General features: G+C 45.6%; 1 protein-coding gene across 1 annotated transcript in view; it reads left to right on the forward strand.

The window, feature by feature from the left end:
- Positions 1–18,951, forward strand: part of LOC143297834 (RING finger protein 17-like) — a 68,142-nt gene that overhangs the window by 20,033 nt on the left and 29,158 nt on the right. The window contains exons 20-30 of the mRNA XM_076610351.1: positions 1,408–1,552; positions 3,986–4,092; positions 6,266–6,374; positions 7,092–7,267; positions 8,235–8,294; positions 10,778–10,841; positions 12,440–12,557; positions 14,359–14,401; positions 15,443–15,840; positions 16,609–16,756; positions 17,076–17,291. Of these exons, the coding sequence (XP_076466466.1) occupies positions 1,408–1,552; positions 3,986–4,092; positions 6,266–6,374; positions 7,092–7,267; positions 8,235–8,294; positions 10,778–10,841; positions 12,440–12,557; positions 14,359–14,401; positions 15,443–15,840; positions 16,609–16,756; positions 17,076–17,291 (1,584 nt within the window). The remainder of the gene's footprint in view (positions 1–1,407; positions 1,553–3,985; positions 4,093–6,265; positions 6,375–7,091; positions 7,268–8,234; positions 8,295–10,777; positions 10,842–12,439; positions 12,558–14,358; positions 14,402–15,442; positions 15,841–16,608; positions 16,757–17,075; positions 17,292–18,951) is intronic.

Below are 18,951 nucleotides of genomic sequence, written 5' to 3' on the forward strand. Positions count from 1 at the left end.
CTTCACGACTTACAAAGATACCTGATTTCATTGATCGTCTTCAGTCATTGACAAAATGAGAAAACTCACGAAGGATGATCAGATTTTTGCAGCAGAGATTGATAAAGGAGTGAAAAATAAGTGGAACTTGGCCTGGCAAGATGAGATCATGCATTAAAAAAAAACTTTACGGGTAGGTGACGCCATTCACAAAATAGACGCCACAGGCAATAACAGCTGATGGGCTGTTCTTTTTCGTTTACCGATGATCTGTCAAAAATGAAAACGGAATGCTCTTTCGAAAGCGTCGTTTGTTGACCCTTGAGAGGCGATCCAGTGACTTGTCAGAGCACCAAAATCGAAGTCTGAAAGTTTCCTAATGGCCATTTGAAGTTGTCAAAATGCTGATAATGAAAGGTGATCTCTACATGGCATGGCATGCATTGATATCACTGTGAAAAGCACACACGTGCGCACATGCACTGACACACATGCGGTCGATCACACACACACACACACACTCACTCACACAAAGAGTTAAAGACAAAAAGAGTTGTATTTAAAGCAGTGCACATACATGCACACACATGAATGTTTACGCTTTCCTCCCATGTCTGTCTGTCTGTCTCTCTTTCTCACATACACACAGAGAGTTGGATTGAAAACACACACACACACACACACACACACACACACACACACACGAGACAAGATTTTCATGTCCCCAGGGCTGACTTTTGCAGGTTTGAAAGCAAAAAACACTTCAGTTTAGGAAGAATTGGACTGATTTTGTGTTCCGTGGGTTGGAATAGCTCAGCAGCATTGGTGGCCCGCAAGTGCAGATTTTATGATTTGAAATAAATACCTTCAGCTTCATGGGGCTTCATCACCAGACCCAGACCCCCACCAGGGGCATTGACCCCACTGGGGGCCTTCTGCGGCCGCCAGGCTCCCACCTTTCAGACTCGGTCGCAATTTCCCAATCTCATGCCTGATACATGGTATGCATATGAGCGTATGCATGCATAGGTACTTATATATAATGTATATATTCATATGTGTATAATACGCTTCTGTAATCGTGTTTGTATATACTATCTGATTCATGTTTATACCATTTATGTACTACCCCACCTTGCCCCAGTATCCCCTGTGAGTCCAGTACCCATGACAGTGGAGAAGTGCAGTCCATGCATGGTGTTGCCGTGTGGTGCAGGTGGTGCTCTATGTACTATCCCCCCTTCCCCCAATATTCCCTGTGAGTCCAGTGCCCATGGCAGTAGAGAAGTGCAGTCCATGCATGGTGTTGCCGTGTGGTGCAGGTGGTGCTCTATGTACTATCCCCCCTTCCCCCAATATTCCCTGTGAGTCCAGTGCCCATGACAGTGGAGAAGTGCAGTACATGCATGGTGTTGCCGTGTGGTGCAGGTGGTGGAGATCATCGGGGGAAAGCTGGAGGTGGACCTGGGCATGCCTGACCTGGACAGTGTTGATGGACGTCCTGTGTCCGTCAGGGACAGCCTGGTATTTTTGGAGCAGGCCATCTTCAACGTTCGCTCCCCGCACCCCACTGGTCAGTCTCTCTCTTCCTTCTCTGCACTGGTCAGACTGTCTCTTCCTTCTCTGCACTGGTCAGACTGTCTCTTCCTTCTCTACACTGGTCAGTCTGTCTCTTCCTTCTCTACACTGGTCAGTCTGTCTCTTCCTCCCCACTGTCTTTCCTGGTCAGACTGTCTCTTCCTTCTCTACACTGGTCAGTCTCTCTTCCTCCCCACTGTCTACACTGGTCAGTCTGTCTCTTCCTCCCCACTGTCTACACTGGTCAGTCTGTCTCTTCCTCCCCACTGTCTACACTGGTCAGTCTGTCTCTTCCTTCTCTACACTGGTCAGTCTCTCTTCCTCCCCACTGTCTACACTGGTCAGTCTGTCTCTTCCTTCTCTACACTGGTCAGTCTGTCTCTTCCTTTGCTACACTGTTTTCACTGCAGCTGATGTTAGACCAAGTGTTTGTGACTTTGTCCATGTTTGTGTGAGTGTGTGTGCATGCTTGTTTGTGGGTGTGTGTGTGTATGTGAGTGTGTGTGCTGTTGATGTGTATGTTTGTTGGAGTATGTGTATGCTTGTTAGTGGGTGGTTGTGTTTATGTAAATATGTGTTCTTGCTTGTGAGTGGGTGTGTGAGTGTGTATGCATGTGTGCTTGTGAGTGTGTGTGTGCTTGTGAGAGGATGTTTGTGTGTATGTGTGTGTGTGCACAAATGCATCTGTAGGAGTATTTCTACATATTGGCAATTTGGTGTTTTTTTTCCCCGTTTTTGTTTTGGTATTTAGAGAGATTTCACTTATGTGGTCCCTGGGCCATAGATAGATGTTTAGACTGGTTGGTTGCATTTCTCTTTTACTTAGTACCACCTCAGAAAAGTGTGGCTGCCTAAAAAAAAAAACAAAAAAACTAGAGAACAGGCAGTGACAGACATGAGTCCTGCAGTAGACAGGAAGTACCAGGGGGTCACAGCCCACACATACAGAGAAAGGACAGTGACAGACATGAGTCCTGCAACAGACAGGAAGTACCAGGGGGTCACAGCCCACACATACAGAGAAAGGACAGTGACAGACATGAGTCCTGCAACAGACAGGAAGTACCAGGGGGTCACAGCCCACACATACAGAGAAAGGACAGTGACAGACATGAGTCCTGCAACAGACAGGAAGTACCAGGGGGTCACAGCCCACACATACAGAGAAAGGACAGTGACAGACATGAGTCCTGCAGTAGACAGGAAGTACCAGGGGGTCACAGCCCACACATACAGAGAAAGGACAGTGACAGACATGAGTCCTGCAACAGACAGGAAGTACCAGGGGGTCACAGCCCACACATACAGAGAACAGGCAGTGAAAGACATGAGTCCTGCAACAGACAGGAAGTACTAGGGGGTCACAGCCCACACATACAGAGAAAGGACAGTGACAGACATGAGTCCTGCAACAGACAGGAAGTACCAGGGGGTCACAGCCCACACATACAGGGAAAGGACAGTGACAGACATGAGTCCTGCAACAGACAGGAAGTACCAGGGGGTCACAGCCCACACATACAGAGAAAGGACAGTGACAGACATGAGTCCTGCAGTAGACAGGAAGTACCAGGGGGTCACAACCCACACATACAGAGAAAGGACAGTGACAGACATGAGTCCTGCAGTAGACAGGAAGTACCAGGGGGTCACAGCCCACACATACAAAGGACAGTGACAGACATGAGTCCTGCAACAGACAGGAAGGACCAGGGGGTCACAGCCCACACATACAGAGAAAGGAAAGATGGCATGTCATGAGTCGTGCAACAGACAGGAAGTACCAGGGGGTCACAGCCCACACATACAGAGAAAGGAAAGATGGCATGTCATGAGTGTTAACTACAGAATTGCGCCAGTCAGTGGGTATGAGTGTAGCGGGGTGGACATTCTCATTACAGAGTCAGATGACTGGTCATCACCAGTAGTTAACTACAGGGGTGTGCCATTGAATAGGGAAGAGTGATGTGGGTTAACTACAGGGGTGTGCCATTGAATAGGGAAGAGTGATGTGGGTTAACTACAGGGGTGTGCCATTGAATAGGGAAGAGTGATGTGGGTTAACTACAGGGGTGTGCCATTGAATAGGGAAGAGTGATGTGGGTTAACTACAGGGGTGTGCCATTGAATAGGGAAGAGTGATGTGGGTTAACTACAGGGGTGTGCCATTGAATAGGGAAGAGTGATGTGGGTTAACTACAGGGGTGTGCCATTGAATAGGGAAGAGTGATGTGGGTTAACTACAGGGGTGTGCCATTGAATAGGGAAGAGTGATGTGGTTAGACGACTCATTCACAAAGAGTCAGTCACGATTGTTGTCAACAGCAGTAAAGTACACTGTGCAGAAGTGAAGTGGGTAGATGGGTGATAGGCGGTGAGTCAGACAAGCTCACTGACAGTGTGATGGTAGTCTGTCTTCCTGCTGTAGCCACCATGAGGAGGCGGGAATACCTGACAGTTCCCCGCGTGGAGGAGGGGACAGTGGTTAACATAGGCATCAACTGCTCCCACAGCCCCGCCCTGTTTTACGCTCAGGTGAGTCACAGTAGTCCTGACAGTGTTGTTTATTTATTGATAGTCTGTTCATCTAAGATGATATTAGCCTGTGGTCATGACCAGTTCATTTATATAGCACCTTTCTGTGCTCGCTTGAACCGCACTGTACAATGTAAAAAATTGACGAGTAAAACAGGCATTTAAACACTAGAATGGCAACTTTCAAACATTACTCTGCATTAGACAGCCAACCAAACCCCAACAGTGATTTATGTATAACACAAAACCATCGCACACAGCGCTACATATCATGCATCACAATACCTAAATGATGAAATCTCATATCAACACCTGTATCACAATACCTAAATGATGAAATCTCATATCAACACCTGTATCACAATACCTAAATGATGAAATCTCATATCAACACCTGTATCACAATACCTAAATGATGAAATCTCATCAACACCTGTATCACAATACCTAAATGATGAAATCTCATATCAACACCTGTATCACAATACCTAAATGATGAAATCTCATCAACACCTGTATCACAATACCTAAATGATGAAATCTCATATCAACACCTGTATCACAATACCTAAATGATGAAATCTCATATCGCAACACCTGTATCACAATACCTAAATGATGAAATCTCATATCAACACCTGTATCACAATACCTAAATGATGAAATCTCATATCAACACCTGTATCACAGTACCTAAAACCATGTCACAATACTTTAAAAAAGCTGAATACTTCAAACCAATCGTATTTCACAAACAGCTGAATGCTTCAAACCAGTCCCATACTTCACAAAGCCCAAATAATGCCCAATTAAAATCGCAGTACTTCAAAATCAGTCTCACTCTCCCTCCCTCCCCTCCACACACATCAGCAGTATTTGTCTTGGAAATATCTGAAACTACATGCCCATGGCTGTGACAGCTATTGCAGTTCAGGTGTGCTTTTTTTTTTTTTTTTTTTTTTTTTTAGGAGGTGGGGGGTGAGGGAGGGGATGTTTTGGGGCTATCATTTGTTTTTTAATGCAGGTGATAAAAGTTGATGGAATCATGCAGATTTGGAGAATAATTCATTCTAGGTTTGTGGTAAAATAACACCCAAATGAACAAGATGTAGAAATAAGAGTTGGGTTCCTTGGTGTGTTTAAACATTTTCTCCCCCACCCCCCCACCCCCCCCAAAGCACAGCTTTGCATACCTTCAGAGATGAAGGATGATTAAGCTTGCCACTGAAAAAAGTGTGCGTGTATGTGAACAGTCTCTTCATTTCCTTGACCGTTTTGTTTTATGCATATATGCTTGCCATTGAAAAAAAACCGTGTCTTTGTTAAGAAAATAATGTAAATGAATATATATATATGTCTTTTTCTTTTTCTTTTTTTTTCTTTTTCTTTTTTTTTCTTTTTTTTAACTTAGACAACAGGAAAGGTAATTCTTGGACTGTTGTGAGGAATTAGCTTTTTGTAACAACTGATTTTTTTAAAGAAGTTTCTGTATGTGTCTGAGAATTTGGGACATTATGAAAAGTGTGAATGACTTGTGTGTAAGCGCTTTGACTTGTTCTCTGCACAAGACTGAGCGTTATTTAGATACTTAGTATTACCAGTAGTTGTAGTTGTCTGCCTGTAAGACCTGCGTCGACTGGTGGAACAAATGATTGTGGGGAAAGACATGGATGGATGGCCGCACAGATACTTCACCAGTCACTCCCAGGCAGTAGCTGTATATGTTGATATAGGTATTAACTCTGACTCTTGTACTATGTTTTGATGTAAGTATTAACTGACTCTGGTTGTACTGTGTCTTGATATAAGTATTAACTGACTCTGGTTGTACTATGTTTTGAAATGAGTATTAACGCTGACTCTGGTTGTACTATGTTTTGATATAAGTATTAACTGACTCTGGTTGTACTGTGTTTTGATATAAGTATTAACTGACTCTGGTTGTACTATGTTTTGAAATGAGTATTAACGCTGACTCTGGTTGTACTATGTTTTGATATAAGTATTAACTGACTCTGGTTGTACTGTGTTTTGAAATGAGTATTAACGCTGACTCTGGTTGTACTATGTTTTGAAATGAGTATTAACGCTGACTCTGGTTGTACTATGTTTTGGAAAGAAGATTGCAGGCTCATTTAAAGCGGAGGCTAACATACCAGTTAGTCCTTTGCAGCTGTACAACCAGGCGAGTCACGGGCACCTGCAGCAACTGCTGATGGCCATGCAGGAGGTGTACCGCCAGGAGACCAAGCACCTGTACAAGTTCTTCTGCCCCAAGAAGGGTCAGTGGCTTTGTGTTAGAGATGTGTGTGTGTGTATTGTTGTCTGTCCCCTGTACAAGGTCTTCTGCCCCAAGAAGGGTCAGTGGCTTTGTGTTAGAGATGTGTGTGTGTGTATTGTTGTCTGTCCCCTGTACAAGTTCTTCTGCCCCAAGAAGGGTCAGTGGTTTTGTGTTAGAGATGTGTGTGTGTGTATTGTTGTCTGTCCCCTGTACAAGGTCTTCTGCCCCAAGAAGGGTCAGTGGTTTTGTATTAGAGATGTGTGTGTGTATTGTTGTCTGTCCCCTGTACAAGGTCTTCTGCCCCAAGAAGGGTCAGTGGTTTTGTGTTAGAGATGTGTGTGTGTGTATTGTTGTCTGTCCCCTGTACAAGGTCTTCTGTCCCAAGAAGGGTCAGTGGTTTTGTATTAGAGACGTGTTTTGTGTATTGTTGTCTGTCCCCTGTACAAGGTCTTCTGCCCCAAGAAGGGTCAGTGGTTTTGTATTAGAGACGTGTTTTGTGTAGTTGTCTGCACCTGTAGAGGTCTTCTGTTGTGAGGAATTGTGCTTTCTTTTTTAATGTAAATGAGTGTGCTTTTTATGACCCTTTTCTTATGTTTCCACTTTATCTCATGTGCTTAATCAGTTAATTATAAGTATTGCATTTGTAAAGTGCTTTGTATTTGCTTCTGCTTGTATTGCAGAAGTAGATAAGAATATAACATTATTGTGTGTGTGACAGACATGATCTGTGTGGCACGCTACGCCAAGGACAGCAACTGGTACCGTGCGCGGGTGACGGGCCTTCCCGGCCATGGCAAAGTAGAGGTGCAGTTTGTAGATTATGGCAACAAGGAGGTGGTCAGCCACACTGACATCTGCAAGATCCTTGACGACCACATCAAGTACCCCATGCAGGTGAGGCACTGTGCACTGACTCTCGGTTACCCAATGCCCCTGTTTTATTTATTCTCAGTTAGTGAATTTAGCCAACTTATTGCCAAGTTGTTGGGGGATTTGTTTTTGTTTTTATGTTTTTCACACAACAATCGCTTGCATGAAATCATTTGTGTGTGTGTTAGGTTTAGATTTTTTATCTTTACAAATAGAGTAGGGTAAGCAGTAGTCTTCATTAAAAATTACCTCTTTCCACTTCATGTTTCATTAGACAGAAAGAAGTGGAGTAACCCAGTGTCTGTATGACTATCACAGGCTGTGGAAGTGTGTGCTGTGTTGTGTACTGACATGGTGTGTCGTATTGCAGGCTCTGGAAGCGTGTGCTGTGTTGTGTACCGACATGGTGTGTCGTATTGCAGGCTCTGGAAGCGTGTGCTGTGTTGTGTACCGACATGGTGTGTCGTATTGCAGGCTCTGGAAGTGTGTGCTGTGTTGTGTACTGACATGGTGTGTTGTATTGCAGGCTCTGGAAGCGTGTGCTGTGTTGTGTACTGACATGGTGTGTCGTATTGCAGGCTCTGGAAGTGTGTGCTGTGTTGTGTACTGACATGGTGTGTCGTATTGCAGGCTCTGGAAGTGTGTGCTGTGTTGTGTACTGACATGGTGTGTCGTATTGCAGGCTCTGGAAGTGTGTGCTGTGTTGTGTACAGACAAGGTGTGTTGTGTTGTGGCTCCAGAAGTGTGTGCTGTGTTGTGTACTGACATGGTGTGTCGTATTGCAGGCTCTGGAAGTGTGTGCTGTGTTGTGTACAGACAAGGTGTGTTGTGTTGTGGCTCCAGAAGTGTGTGCTGTGTTGTGTACAGACAAGGTGTGTTGTGTTGTGGCTCCAGAAGTGTGTGCTGTGTTGTGTACTGACATGGTGTGTCGTATTGCAGGCTCTGGAAGTGTGTGCTGTGTTGTGTACTGACATGGTGTGTCGTATTGCAGGCTCTGGAGGTGTCTCTAGCTGATGTGGAGCCGGTGGACGGGGCCCAGTGGTCAGATCAGGTGAGGTACAGGGAGTGCATGATGTGGGGTTGACTGGGGATCATATTTTGTGTCTGACTCCTTTTGTGCTGCTGAGGGGTATGTTCCACAAAGAAGGGCTGTCACCTCACAGAGATCAGACAGACCTTACAGGTCAGGGTGTCAGTGAATGGCTGTCACCTCACTGAGATCAGACAGACCTTACAGGTCAGGGTGTCAGTGAATGGCTGTCACCTCACTGAGATCAGACAGACCTTACAGGTCAGGGTGTCAGTGAATGGCTGTCACCTCACAGAGATCAGACAGACCTTACAGGTCAGGGTGTCAGTGAATGGCTGTCACCTCACTGAGATCAGACAGACCTTACAGGTCAGGGTGTCAGTGAATGGCTGTCACCTCACTGAGATCAGACAGACCTTACAGGTCAGGGTGTCAGTGAATGGCTGTCACCTCACAGAGATCAGACAGACCTTACAGGTCAGGGTGTCAGTGAATGGCTGTCACCTCACTGAGATCAGACAGACCTTACAGGTCAGGGTGTCAGTGAATGGCTGTCACCTCACAGAGATCAGACAGACCTTACAGGTCAGGGTGTCAGTGAATGGCTGTCACCTCACTGAGATCAGACAGACCTGACAGGTCAGGGTGTCAGTGAATGGCTGTCACCTCACAGAGATCAGACAGACCTGACAGGTCAGGGTGTCAGTGAATGGCTGTCACCTCACTGAGATCAGACAGACCTTACAAGTCAGGGTGTCAGTGAAGGGCTGTCACCTCACTGAGATCAGACAGACCTTACAGGTCAGGGTGTCAGTGAAGGGCTGTCACCTCACTGAGATCAGACAGACCTTACAGGTCAGGGTGTCAGTGAAGGGCTGTCACCTCACAGATCAGACAGACCTGACAGGTCAGGGTGTCAGTGAATGGCTGTCACCTCACTGAGATCAGACAGACCTTACAGGTCAGGGTGTCAGTGAAGGGCTGTCACCTCACAGATCAGACAGACCTGACAGGTCAGGGTGTCAGTGAATGGCTGTCACCTCACTGAGATCAGACAGACCTTACAGGTCAGGGTGTCAGTGAATGGCTGTCACCTCACTGAGATCAGACAGACCTTACAGGTCAGGGTGTCAGTGAATGGCTGTCACCTCACAGAGATCAGACAGACCTGACAGGTCAGGGTGTCAGTGAATGGCTGTCACCTCACAGAGATCAGACAGACCTGACAGGTCAGGGTGTCAGTGAAGGGCTGTCACCTCACTGAGATCAGACAGACCTGACAGGTCAGGGTGTCAGTGAATGGCTGTCACCTCACAGAGATCAGACAGACCTGACAGGTCAGGGTGTCAGTGAAGGGCTGTCACCTCACTGAGATCAGACAGACCTGACAGGTCAGGGTGTCAGTGAATGGCTGTCACCTCACAGAGATCAGACAGACCTGACAGGTCAGGGTGTCAGTGAATGGCTGTCACCTCACAGAGATCAGACAGACCTTACAGGTCAGGGTGTCGGTGAATGGCTGTCACCTCACAGATCAGACAGACCTGACAGGTCAGGGTGTCAGTGAAGGGCTGTCACCTCACAGATCAGACAGACCTTACAGGTCAGGGTGTCAGTGAATGGCTGTCACCTCACAGATCAGACAGACCTGACAGGTCAGGGTGTCAGTGAATGGCTGTCACCTCACTGAGATCAGACAGACCTTACAGGTCAGGGTGTCAGTGAATGGCTGTCACCTCACAGATCAGACAGACCTGACAGGTCAGGGTGTCAGTGAATGGCTGTCACCTCACAGATCAGACAGACCTGACAGGTCAGGGTGTCAGTGAAGGGCTGTCACCTCACAGAGATCAGACAGACCTTACAGGTCAGGGTGTCAGTGAATGGCTGTCACCTCACAGAGATCAGACAGACCTGACAGGTCAGAGTGTCAGTCACCATTCTCTGTTTGGACTTCTTCCTCTGCTTTTCTGTTCAGCAAAGTGCAGTGAAGTGACACAATGCACACTCAAAACCCTGGTCTCTTGTCCAGGACAGATACAGGTTGGTGAAAGTGCATTTGTAGTGATGGGTGTCAGCCTGTTCTGTCTCTGTCTCTCTTTCCCTCTCTCTGTCTCAACCACTGTGTCTGTTTTTCCTTGTCACTTTATCTTTTTGCTTGGCATGTCCTGATCACTGAGTTTGTTCTGCACATTGTATTGTTTTTCTTGGTGTGTGCAGTGATGTGGTCATTTGATAACTTTATTGTCAAAGCAGACAGCACATTCATCCATTCATTTGTTGTTTACTTTTTGCAAAAGCGATCATAAGTCAAGATGGGGGTGGAAGTACAAATGATTGAGAACTATTAATTATGAACACAAGCCTGATCAGTATTCATTAATCAGCCGAAAGCTTTCTTTCTGGAAAACAGTATCTAACAACTGTGATAAAGTGAGGCATATTTGTGTGGGTGCTTGCTTGTATGTGCGCATGTTTGCATCTGTGTGTGTGTGTGTGTGCAGGCCAACGACTGGTTCCGAGCCATGTCTGAGCTCCAGTTGTGTCAGTTCCGGGTGACCGCACGCAGTGAGTACACATGATTGACATGATTGACTTGTTGATACCACTACTTGTTAATTGCCTTTCTATAATAAGAGACAAAACTGTTTCCACTTAAACTGTGTAAGGCTGGCATCTTTCCTGACCAGCTTGTGGCATCATATACTATATATTTCACTGGTGCCTGTTGTTACTTTACCTTCATTTCTCACATTGTTTTATGTTTGACATTGCTTCACTGCAAATTTTGATTGAAACATTATAATGATAATCTGTACTGTGTTGGACGACGTCAAGCCATCGACATTTGGTTTGTGCTGCGTAGAGCAACTTCTGACTGCAGGCGTCTTGTGTTCGTCTGACATGTCAGTATGACACTGCTGGCCAAATGCTAAGTCAGGGTGAAAACCTCACCCAGTTTGGTTTGGTTTCACAGTGTTAGGTAAAGCTTCATGTTGTGCAGAATGGTTCGAGAACTTCAAATGTATTTCCATGATAGAAATTCCTTATTTCTTTACCCCCCCCCCCCTCCCTTTTTTTTTTGCTGGCACTGAATACAAATTCTCACAGGCTGATGAGGTTTCCAGAAATCCCACACAAATTGTGTGACTGAAGACCTTAGCAGTTTCTGTCAAAGAAAAACTTCACTTTGTCCACCAGAAAAATGTGTGAAATGTGGCAGATGGCATGTAACACATGTCCTTGATTTGTGAGAGTGCACTGTGTGACAGTGTGAAGAATGAATGCGCATGTGGTATGTGAAATGTTTATGTCTTTCAAATTTACTATATTTATTAAATGTTTAAAATGAATGATTCCTGTGCAATGCTTTTATGCTCATATCTCAAAAATTTGTCATGTTTATTGTTAATGATTATTTATTGCCACACCTTGTGTAATTTCTCATCGTGAGATTATTCAATAAAGTAATTGACATCATGAAGTAATGTATATCACTGTGAGATAATGAAGTAATGTATATACACTGCTTCACTGTGAGATAATGAATTAATGTATATCACTGTGAGATAATGAATTAATGTATATCACTGTTTCACTGTGAGATAATGAAGTAATATATATACACTGTTTCACTGTGAGATAATGAAGTAATGTATATCACTGTGAGATAATGAAGTAATGTATATCACTGTTTCACTGTGAGATAATGAATTTATGTATATCACTGTTTCACTGTGAGATAATGAAGTAATATATATACACTGTTTCACTGTGAGATAATGAAGTAATGTATATCACTGTGTTTCACTGTGAGATAATGAAGTAATGTATGTCACTGTTTCACTGTGAGATAATGAAGTAATGTATATCACTGTGAGATAATGAAGTAATGTATGTCACTGTTTCACTGTGAGATTATGAAGTAATATATATACACTGTTTCACTGTGAGATAATGAAGTATTGTATATCACTGTTTCACTGTGAGATAATGAAGTAATGTATATCACTGTTTCACTGTGAGATAATGAAGTAATGTATATCACTGTTTCACTGTGAGATAATGAAGTAATGTATATCACTGTTTCACTGTGAGATAATGAAGTAATGTATATCACTGTTTCACTGTGAGATAATGAAGTAATGTATATCACTGTGTTTTAGGCGAGAAGCCCAACAGTTTGGTGGGTGTTCTGTACGTGGTGACCAGCCACAATAACTCTCTGTGCTGTGTTAACTACGAGCTGGTCCGCCGCGGCTTTGGTCGAAGTACTGGACAGTGGTCAGTGCCTTGTGTGTGTGTGTGGAAATGCTGTCAGTGCATCTCTCTCTCTCTCTCTCTCTCTCTCTCTCTCTCTATATATATATATATATATATATATATATATGTATGTATGTATGTATGTATGTATATATAGTTTTTTCCCCCCATCATCTGCACTTGAGTGTTACTGTCGTTGCCCCATCATGTGCATTATCACATTATCAGTGGTATTACTCCCTCACTGCTCGTTCCTGGACCCCCCACACATGTGCTGTCCCATCATCTGCTCAGTTTGATTGGTATTACTTCCATGCTGCTCATTCCAAGTTCCCCATACACAGCTTCACCTGGGTTCATCTCTGGCAGTCACTATGTCAGCTGAACTGTTTGGCTGTAAAGAGGCCACACAGCAGAGAATACCCTGTGGCTGTAAAGAGGCCACACAGCCACACAGCAGAGAATACCCTGTGGCTGTAAAGAGGCCACACAGCAGAGAATACCTGTGGCTGTAAAGAGGCCATACAGCAGAGAATACCCTGTGGCTGTAAAGAGGCCACACAGCAGAGAATACCCTGTGGCTGTAAAGAGGCCACACAGCAGAGAATACCCTGTGGCTGTAAAGAGGCCACACAGCAGAGAATACCCTGTGGCTGTAAAGAGGCCACACAGCAGAGAATACCCTGTGGCTGTAAAGAGGCCACACAGCAGAGAATACCCTGTGTAAAGAGGCCATACAGCAGATAATACCCTGTGTAAAGAGGCCACACAGCAGAGAATACCCTGTGGCTGTAAAGAGGCCACACAGCAGAGAATACCCTGTGGCTGTAAAGAGGCCACACAGCAGAGAATACCCTGTGACTGTAAAGAGGCCACACAGCAGAGAATACCCTGTGACTGTAAAGAGGCCACACAGCAGAGAATACCCTGTGACTGTAAAGAGGCCACACAGCAGAGAATACCCTGCACTGCTGCCAAGTCACTTCAGTGATGTTCAGCAGTGCCTGTTCTGATTTAACATACTTCAGACTCCACGTACTAAGCCCCCTTCTGACAATAATAATAGCTTAGCCACGGAGCCAGACTGAGTGAGTGTCCCCTTCTAGAATGGAGACAGCCACCACATGGCAGCAACAGTCCGCCTTGAATCTGCTGACACCAGATACCTTGAAGACCATGACAGGACTGGCCCAGAGCACGGAAGTGGAAGGAGATCCAAACTAACGTCACCATGAGAGCAGGGCATGAGAGGCCACAAAGTTTGGGACATTTTTTGTTCTTATTGATGGAGGTGGAGGATGCTATGATGATGATCTTGCAACAAAAAGGGATAAAAAAATCAAAATGAATTTTTGAAAAATTATAATAACTTTTTTTGGGGGAAATCTGCAGTGCAGTAAAAGGAAATGTGAATAAATGTGATTCCACTCAGTTTGTTGATTATAACATTCAGACATATGTTGACGTGATGAAAGAGACAGAAAAAGTAAAACTTGGGAAATGACCAGACTGGGACCTAAAGTCAGGATTTGTGTGTGACACCTTCACATGCTGTAGTAAGGCGTCTTCATGAAAAGAAAAGAAACTACTGTTAAAACGGTTAGTGTTCAAGGGTTTGTTCTTCAATGGTCCGGTTCACCTGACTGCATGTAGATGGCAGTTTGAGTCAGTCTGCTTGGATAGATGAATGTGTGTCAGGGGTACACTATAAGATACAAGGGATAGAATGAAGGATTGATAACTATTGTGTATATTTAGTTTATTTTTCTTCATAAGGTGTCGATTAACTCTGCTGTAATTGTGGGTGTGTTCTGGATTGCAGGTCGCTTGAGGAATCTTTCAAGGAAATTACCCTAACCCCTGAAGTAAGTGTTCTACCACCTTGGATTCTTTTCTAAACATGCCTTCACCCACCTTTATTCCCCTGAAATGAGAGAATTGAAGGGGGGAGCGGGGTGGGGGGTTACAATTGGCTGTATGTTTTGCTGTGACATTTTGTTACGTTAAAGTCTGAATCTGTGATTGGAGGGTGACCAGTGGTTGCCAAGAGGTGGGGGATGTTAGGATAACATTTATAGTATGTTCAGTGGGTTGGGGGAAAGAAGCTTCTTGAATACTTGTTGGAGCATGACTGGAAGCAGTGGGCTTTTTTTTTTTTTTTTATATCTGTCCTTCAGATGCATATCTTGAAGCAGTTATTTCAGATTCAAATTGTGGAGTGTGGGGATCATCAGGAAACTGATGACTGGAACAGGTTGCTGCCCTTCCTTCCAAACATGCACACACAGATAGCTGTGGTTTCTCACTGTGAAAAATGGGAAGGAAAAATGCAAGAAAGTACCTGTGGTTGTGAGTGGTGCTGTTTGCACTGGCTGCATTCACCACTGTTTGCTGGAAATTCAGCATCACTTCACCATGACCTCAAGAAGAAAACTGAAAGTTCCCACGTAGTCCTTAACTTTGTTTGTTTTTTTGAGCTATAAATTTTTATCTCCTGTTTGTGACTACTGCAACAGTGGTCCCTAACTTTTTATGAACACTGTATTTTGATCACTGCAACAGTGGTCCCTAACTTTTTACGAACCCTGTATCATGATCAGCTGTGTGTGATCACTGCAACAGTGGTCCCTAACTTTTTTACGAACCCTGTATCATGATCAGCTGTGTGTGATCACTGCAACAGTGGTCCCTAACTTTTTTACGAACCCTGTATCATGATCAGCTGTGTGTGATCACTGCAACAGTGGTCCCTAACTTTTTATGAACCCTGTATCATGAGCTGTGTGTGATCACTGCAGCAGTGGTCCCTAACTTTTTACGAACCCTGTATCATGATCAGCTGTGTGTGATGACTGTGACACAATGCTGTGGACAGAGGTGACTGTGGTGTTGACTTGTGATGGCAGACGATCCCGTCTTTGTCGCCACCAACCCCATCCTCCACCTGGTCGCCCTCCCCCATGTCGGGGGGATATCACATCGGGCCCCCAGTCCCCTCCACCTCCACCGCCCCCAAGCTGAAGGAGACAGGCAAAGCCAGACCCTCGGCCAGGTCACGCGGCAAGGCAGCAGTGACCTCCCCTCCCACAGCGACGGCCGCCATGACCTCGGAGAGCCTGGAGGAGCCGGTGATGGAGAGCGATGATGTTGAGCCGTGTGTGGGTGAGGAGGAGAGGGTAGAGGAGCTGGGCATGGGGGAGAGCTGGCAGCTGGAGGTGGGTGCAGTGGAGGTGGCCATCAGCGGTTACTTCTCTCCCAGCGAATTCTTCATCCAGCTCACAGAGATGAAGCAGGAGCTGTTCAGGTCAGTCAGGGGAAACACGCTTTGTTTGTTTGCTTTTTTGTGTGTGTGGTTGTTTTTGTTTTTTTCACTATTTGTTCCTTTTTATCATGAGGGCACTGGTGTAAGAAAGCTAGAGTTTGTTAATCCATTTTCCCCCTGGGTGAAACATTTGATATTTTCATTGTACTTGTGTTGATTTCTGACATTCAGCTGTTCCACCCTCTGACTGCCCTGTGTACCACTACTCGTACAGCTCCCCTCTTCTCCTGCCGTCTTATTCATTTGTTTGGTTTATTGTAAGGATGACATTCAGGTGTGAAAATTGATATTTGAATAGATGTTGACAATCACAACTGTGTGTGACATGACATAAGCACAATTCTTACTTGCAGTGAACGTCAAGGCCTGACCAGCGTGTTCAGGTTTACGTGAAGATCAGACATCTGCTGCTGTTGTTTTTTTCTTTTCCTTTTTCCAAAGCAGATGTGGTGCAGCATGTATGGATGAGTCCACACGCTTGAAATTAAAACGGAGACTGTGATGAGTTTTTATGTCATGTCTCTGGATCCTGTCAGGCACTTTGAGCAGCTTTTGTACTGGAAAAGATGCCAGGTAAAAGTTGAGCATTGATTACAATCTTCTTCTTTGTGGGCTGCAGCTCCCACGTTCACTGATATGTATACGAGTGAGCTTTTACATGTATGACCATTTTTACCCTGCCATGTAGGCAGCCATACTCTTGTTTTTGGGGGTGTGCCTGACTATGATTACTGAGGGGTGATGTTGCAGTCTGATGGTGGAGATGTCATCATACGACATGGCATACTGGGTCAGCCACAACTGGGCTCCGGGGGAGTTCTGTGCGGCCAAGAGTGGCCACGACCAGCGCTGGTACAGGGGATGTATCCTGGTCGTCAGGGATGATGGACTGTGTGAGGTAGGGACACTGCTTTTGTCTGGATTTGGTTGGGGGGGGGGTGTGTGTGCAAGTAGGTTGTGTGTGTGTCTGTGTGAGCTAGGTATGCTTTTTTGTCATGGATGGAGTGTGCGTGTATGCACTGGAATCAGAATCATATTTATCTTGAAAAACAAAGGTAGGTTGACACCACAAAAGGATGAACCAACCAAACTGAGTATAAAATGTGGCGCCCTGCTGGTGTGTGTTAGCTTTTTGGACAGAGTTGTTATCCCCCCTGCCCCCTGGCCCCTCAGCTTTCCCAGACTGTGTGAAAGAAGAGCTGTGTTGGTGTGTTCAGGTCAGTCTGGTGGACTATGGCCACATCGACATGATCCCCCAGAGGAACCTGAAGCCGCTGAAGAAGGTCCACGGCAGGAAGGAGTGCTTTGCCGAGCGGTGCCACATCGCTGACTTGATGCCCACAGGCACCACGGACAAGACCAGGTGGTCTCAGACAGCCATGGAAGCCGTGAGCAAGATGATCGGCCACAACAGGACCTTTGTCACCCTGAAGGTACACTGCTTTGTCTGTCTGTCTGTTATTGTTGGGGTCCATGCTTTGTCTGTTCTTGTCATGTGTGGGGTCCATGCTTTGTCTGTTCTTGTTGCCATGTGTGGGGTCCATGCTTTGTCTGTTCTTGTCATGTGTGGGGTCCATGCTCTGTCTGTTCTTGTTGCCATGTGTGGGGTCCATGCTTTGTCTGTTCTTGTCATGTGTGGGGTCCATGCTCTGTCTGTTCTTGTTGCCATGTGTGGGGTCCATGCTTTGTCTGTTCTTGTCATGTGTGGGGTCCATGCTTTGTCTGTTCTTGTTGTCATGTGTGGGGTCCATGCTTTGTCTGTTCTTGTTGTCATGTGTGGGGTCCATGCTTTGTCTGTTCTTGTTGTCATGTGTGGGGTCCATGCTTTGTCTGTTCTTGTTGTCATGTGTGGGGTCCATGCTCTGTCTGTTCTTGTCATGTGTGGGGTCCATGCTTTGTCTGTTCTTGTCATGTGTGGGGTCCATGCTGTCTGGTCTTGTTGTCATGTGTGGGGTCCATGCTTTGTCTGTTCTTGTCATGTGTGGGGTCCATGCTTTGTCTGTTCTTGTTGTCATGTGTGGGGTCCATGCTTTGTCTGTTCTTGTTGTCATGTGTGGGGTCCATGCTCTGTCTGTTCTTGTCATGTGTGGGGTCCATGCTTTGTCTGTTCTTGTCATGTGTGGGGTCCATGCTGTCTGGTCTTGTTGTCATGTGTGGGGTCCATGCTTTGTCTGTTCATGTTGTCATGTGTGGGGTCCATGCTTTGTCTGTTCTTGTCATGTGTGGGGTCCATGCTTTGTCTGTTCATGTTGTCATGTGTGGGGTCCATGCTTTGTCTGTTCATGTTGCCATGTGTGGGGTCCATGCTTTGTCTGTTCTTGTCATGTGTGGGGTCCATGCTTTGTCTGCTCTTGTTGTCATGTGTGGGGTCCATGCTCTGTCTGTTCATGTTGTTATGTGTGGGGTCCATGCTTTGTCTGTTCTTGTTGCCATGTGTGGGGTCCATGCTTTGTCTGTTCGTGTTGCCATGTGTGGGGTCCATGCTCTGTCTGTTCATGTTGCTATGTGTGGGGTCCATGCTTTGTCTGTTCGTGTTGTCATGTGTGGGGTCCATGCTCTGTCTGTTCTTGTTGCCATGTGTGGGGTCCATGCTTTGTCTGCTTTTGTTATGTGTGGGGTCCATGCTTTGTCTGTTCTTGTTGCCATGTGTGGGGTCCATGCTCTGTCTGTTCTTGTTGCCATGTGTGGGGTCCATGCTTTGTCTGTTCATGTTGTCATGTGTGGGGTCCATGCTTTGTCTGTTCGTGTTGTCAATGTGTGGGGTCCATGCTCTGTCTGTTCATGTTGTTATGTGTGGGGTCCATGCTTTGTCTGTTCGTGTTGTCAATGTGTGGGGTCCATGCTCTGTCTGTTCTTGTTGCCATGTGTGGGGTCCATGCTCTGTCTGTTCTTGTTGCCATGTGTGGGGTCCATGCTTTGTCTGTTCGTGTTGCCATGTGTGGGGTCCATGCTTTGTCTGTTCGTGTTGCCATGTGTGGGGTCCATGCTTTGTCTGTCTGTTCTGTTGCCATGTGTGGGGTCCATGCTTTGTCTGTTCGTGTTGCCATGTGTGGGGTCCATGCTTTGTCTGTCTGTTCTGTTGCCATGTGTGGG

Source organism: Babylonia areolata, chromosome 23 (genome assembly GCF_041734735.1).
Source record: "Babylonia areolata isolate BAREFJ2019XMU chromosome 23, ASM4173473v1, whole genome shotgun sequence".
Lineage (NCBI taxonomy): Eukaryota > Metazoa > Mollusca > Gastropoda > Neogastropoda > Buccinidae > Babylonia > Babylonia areolata.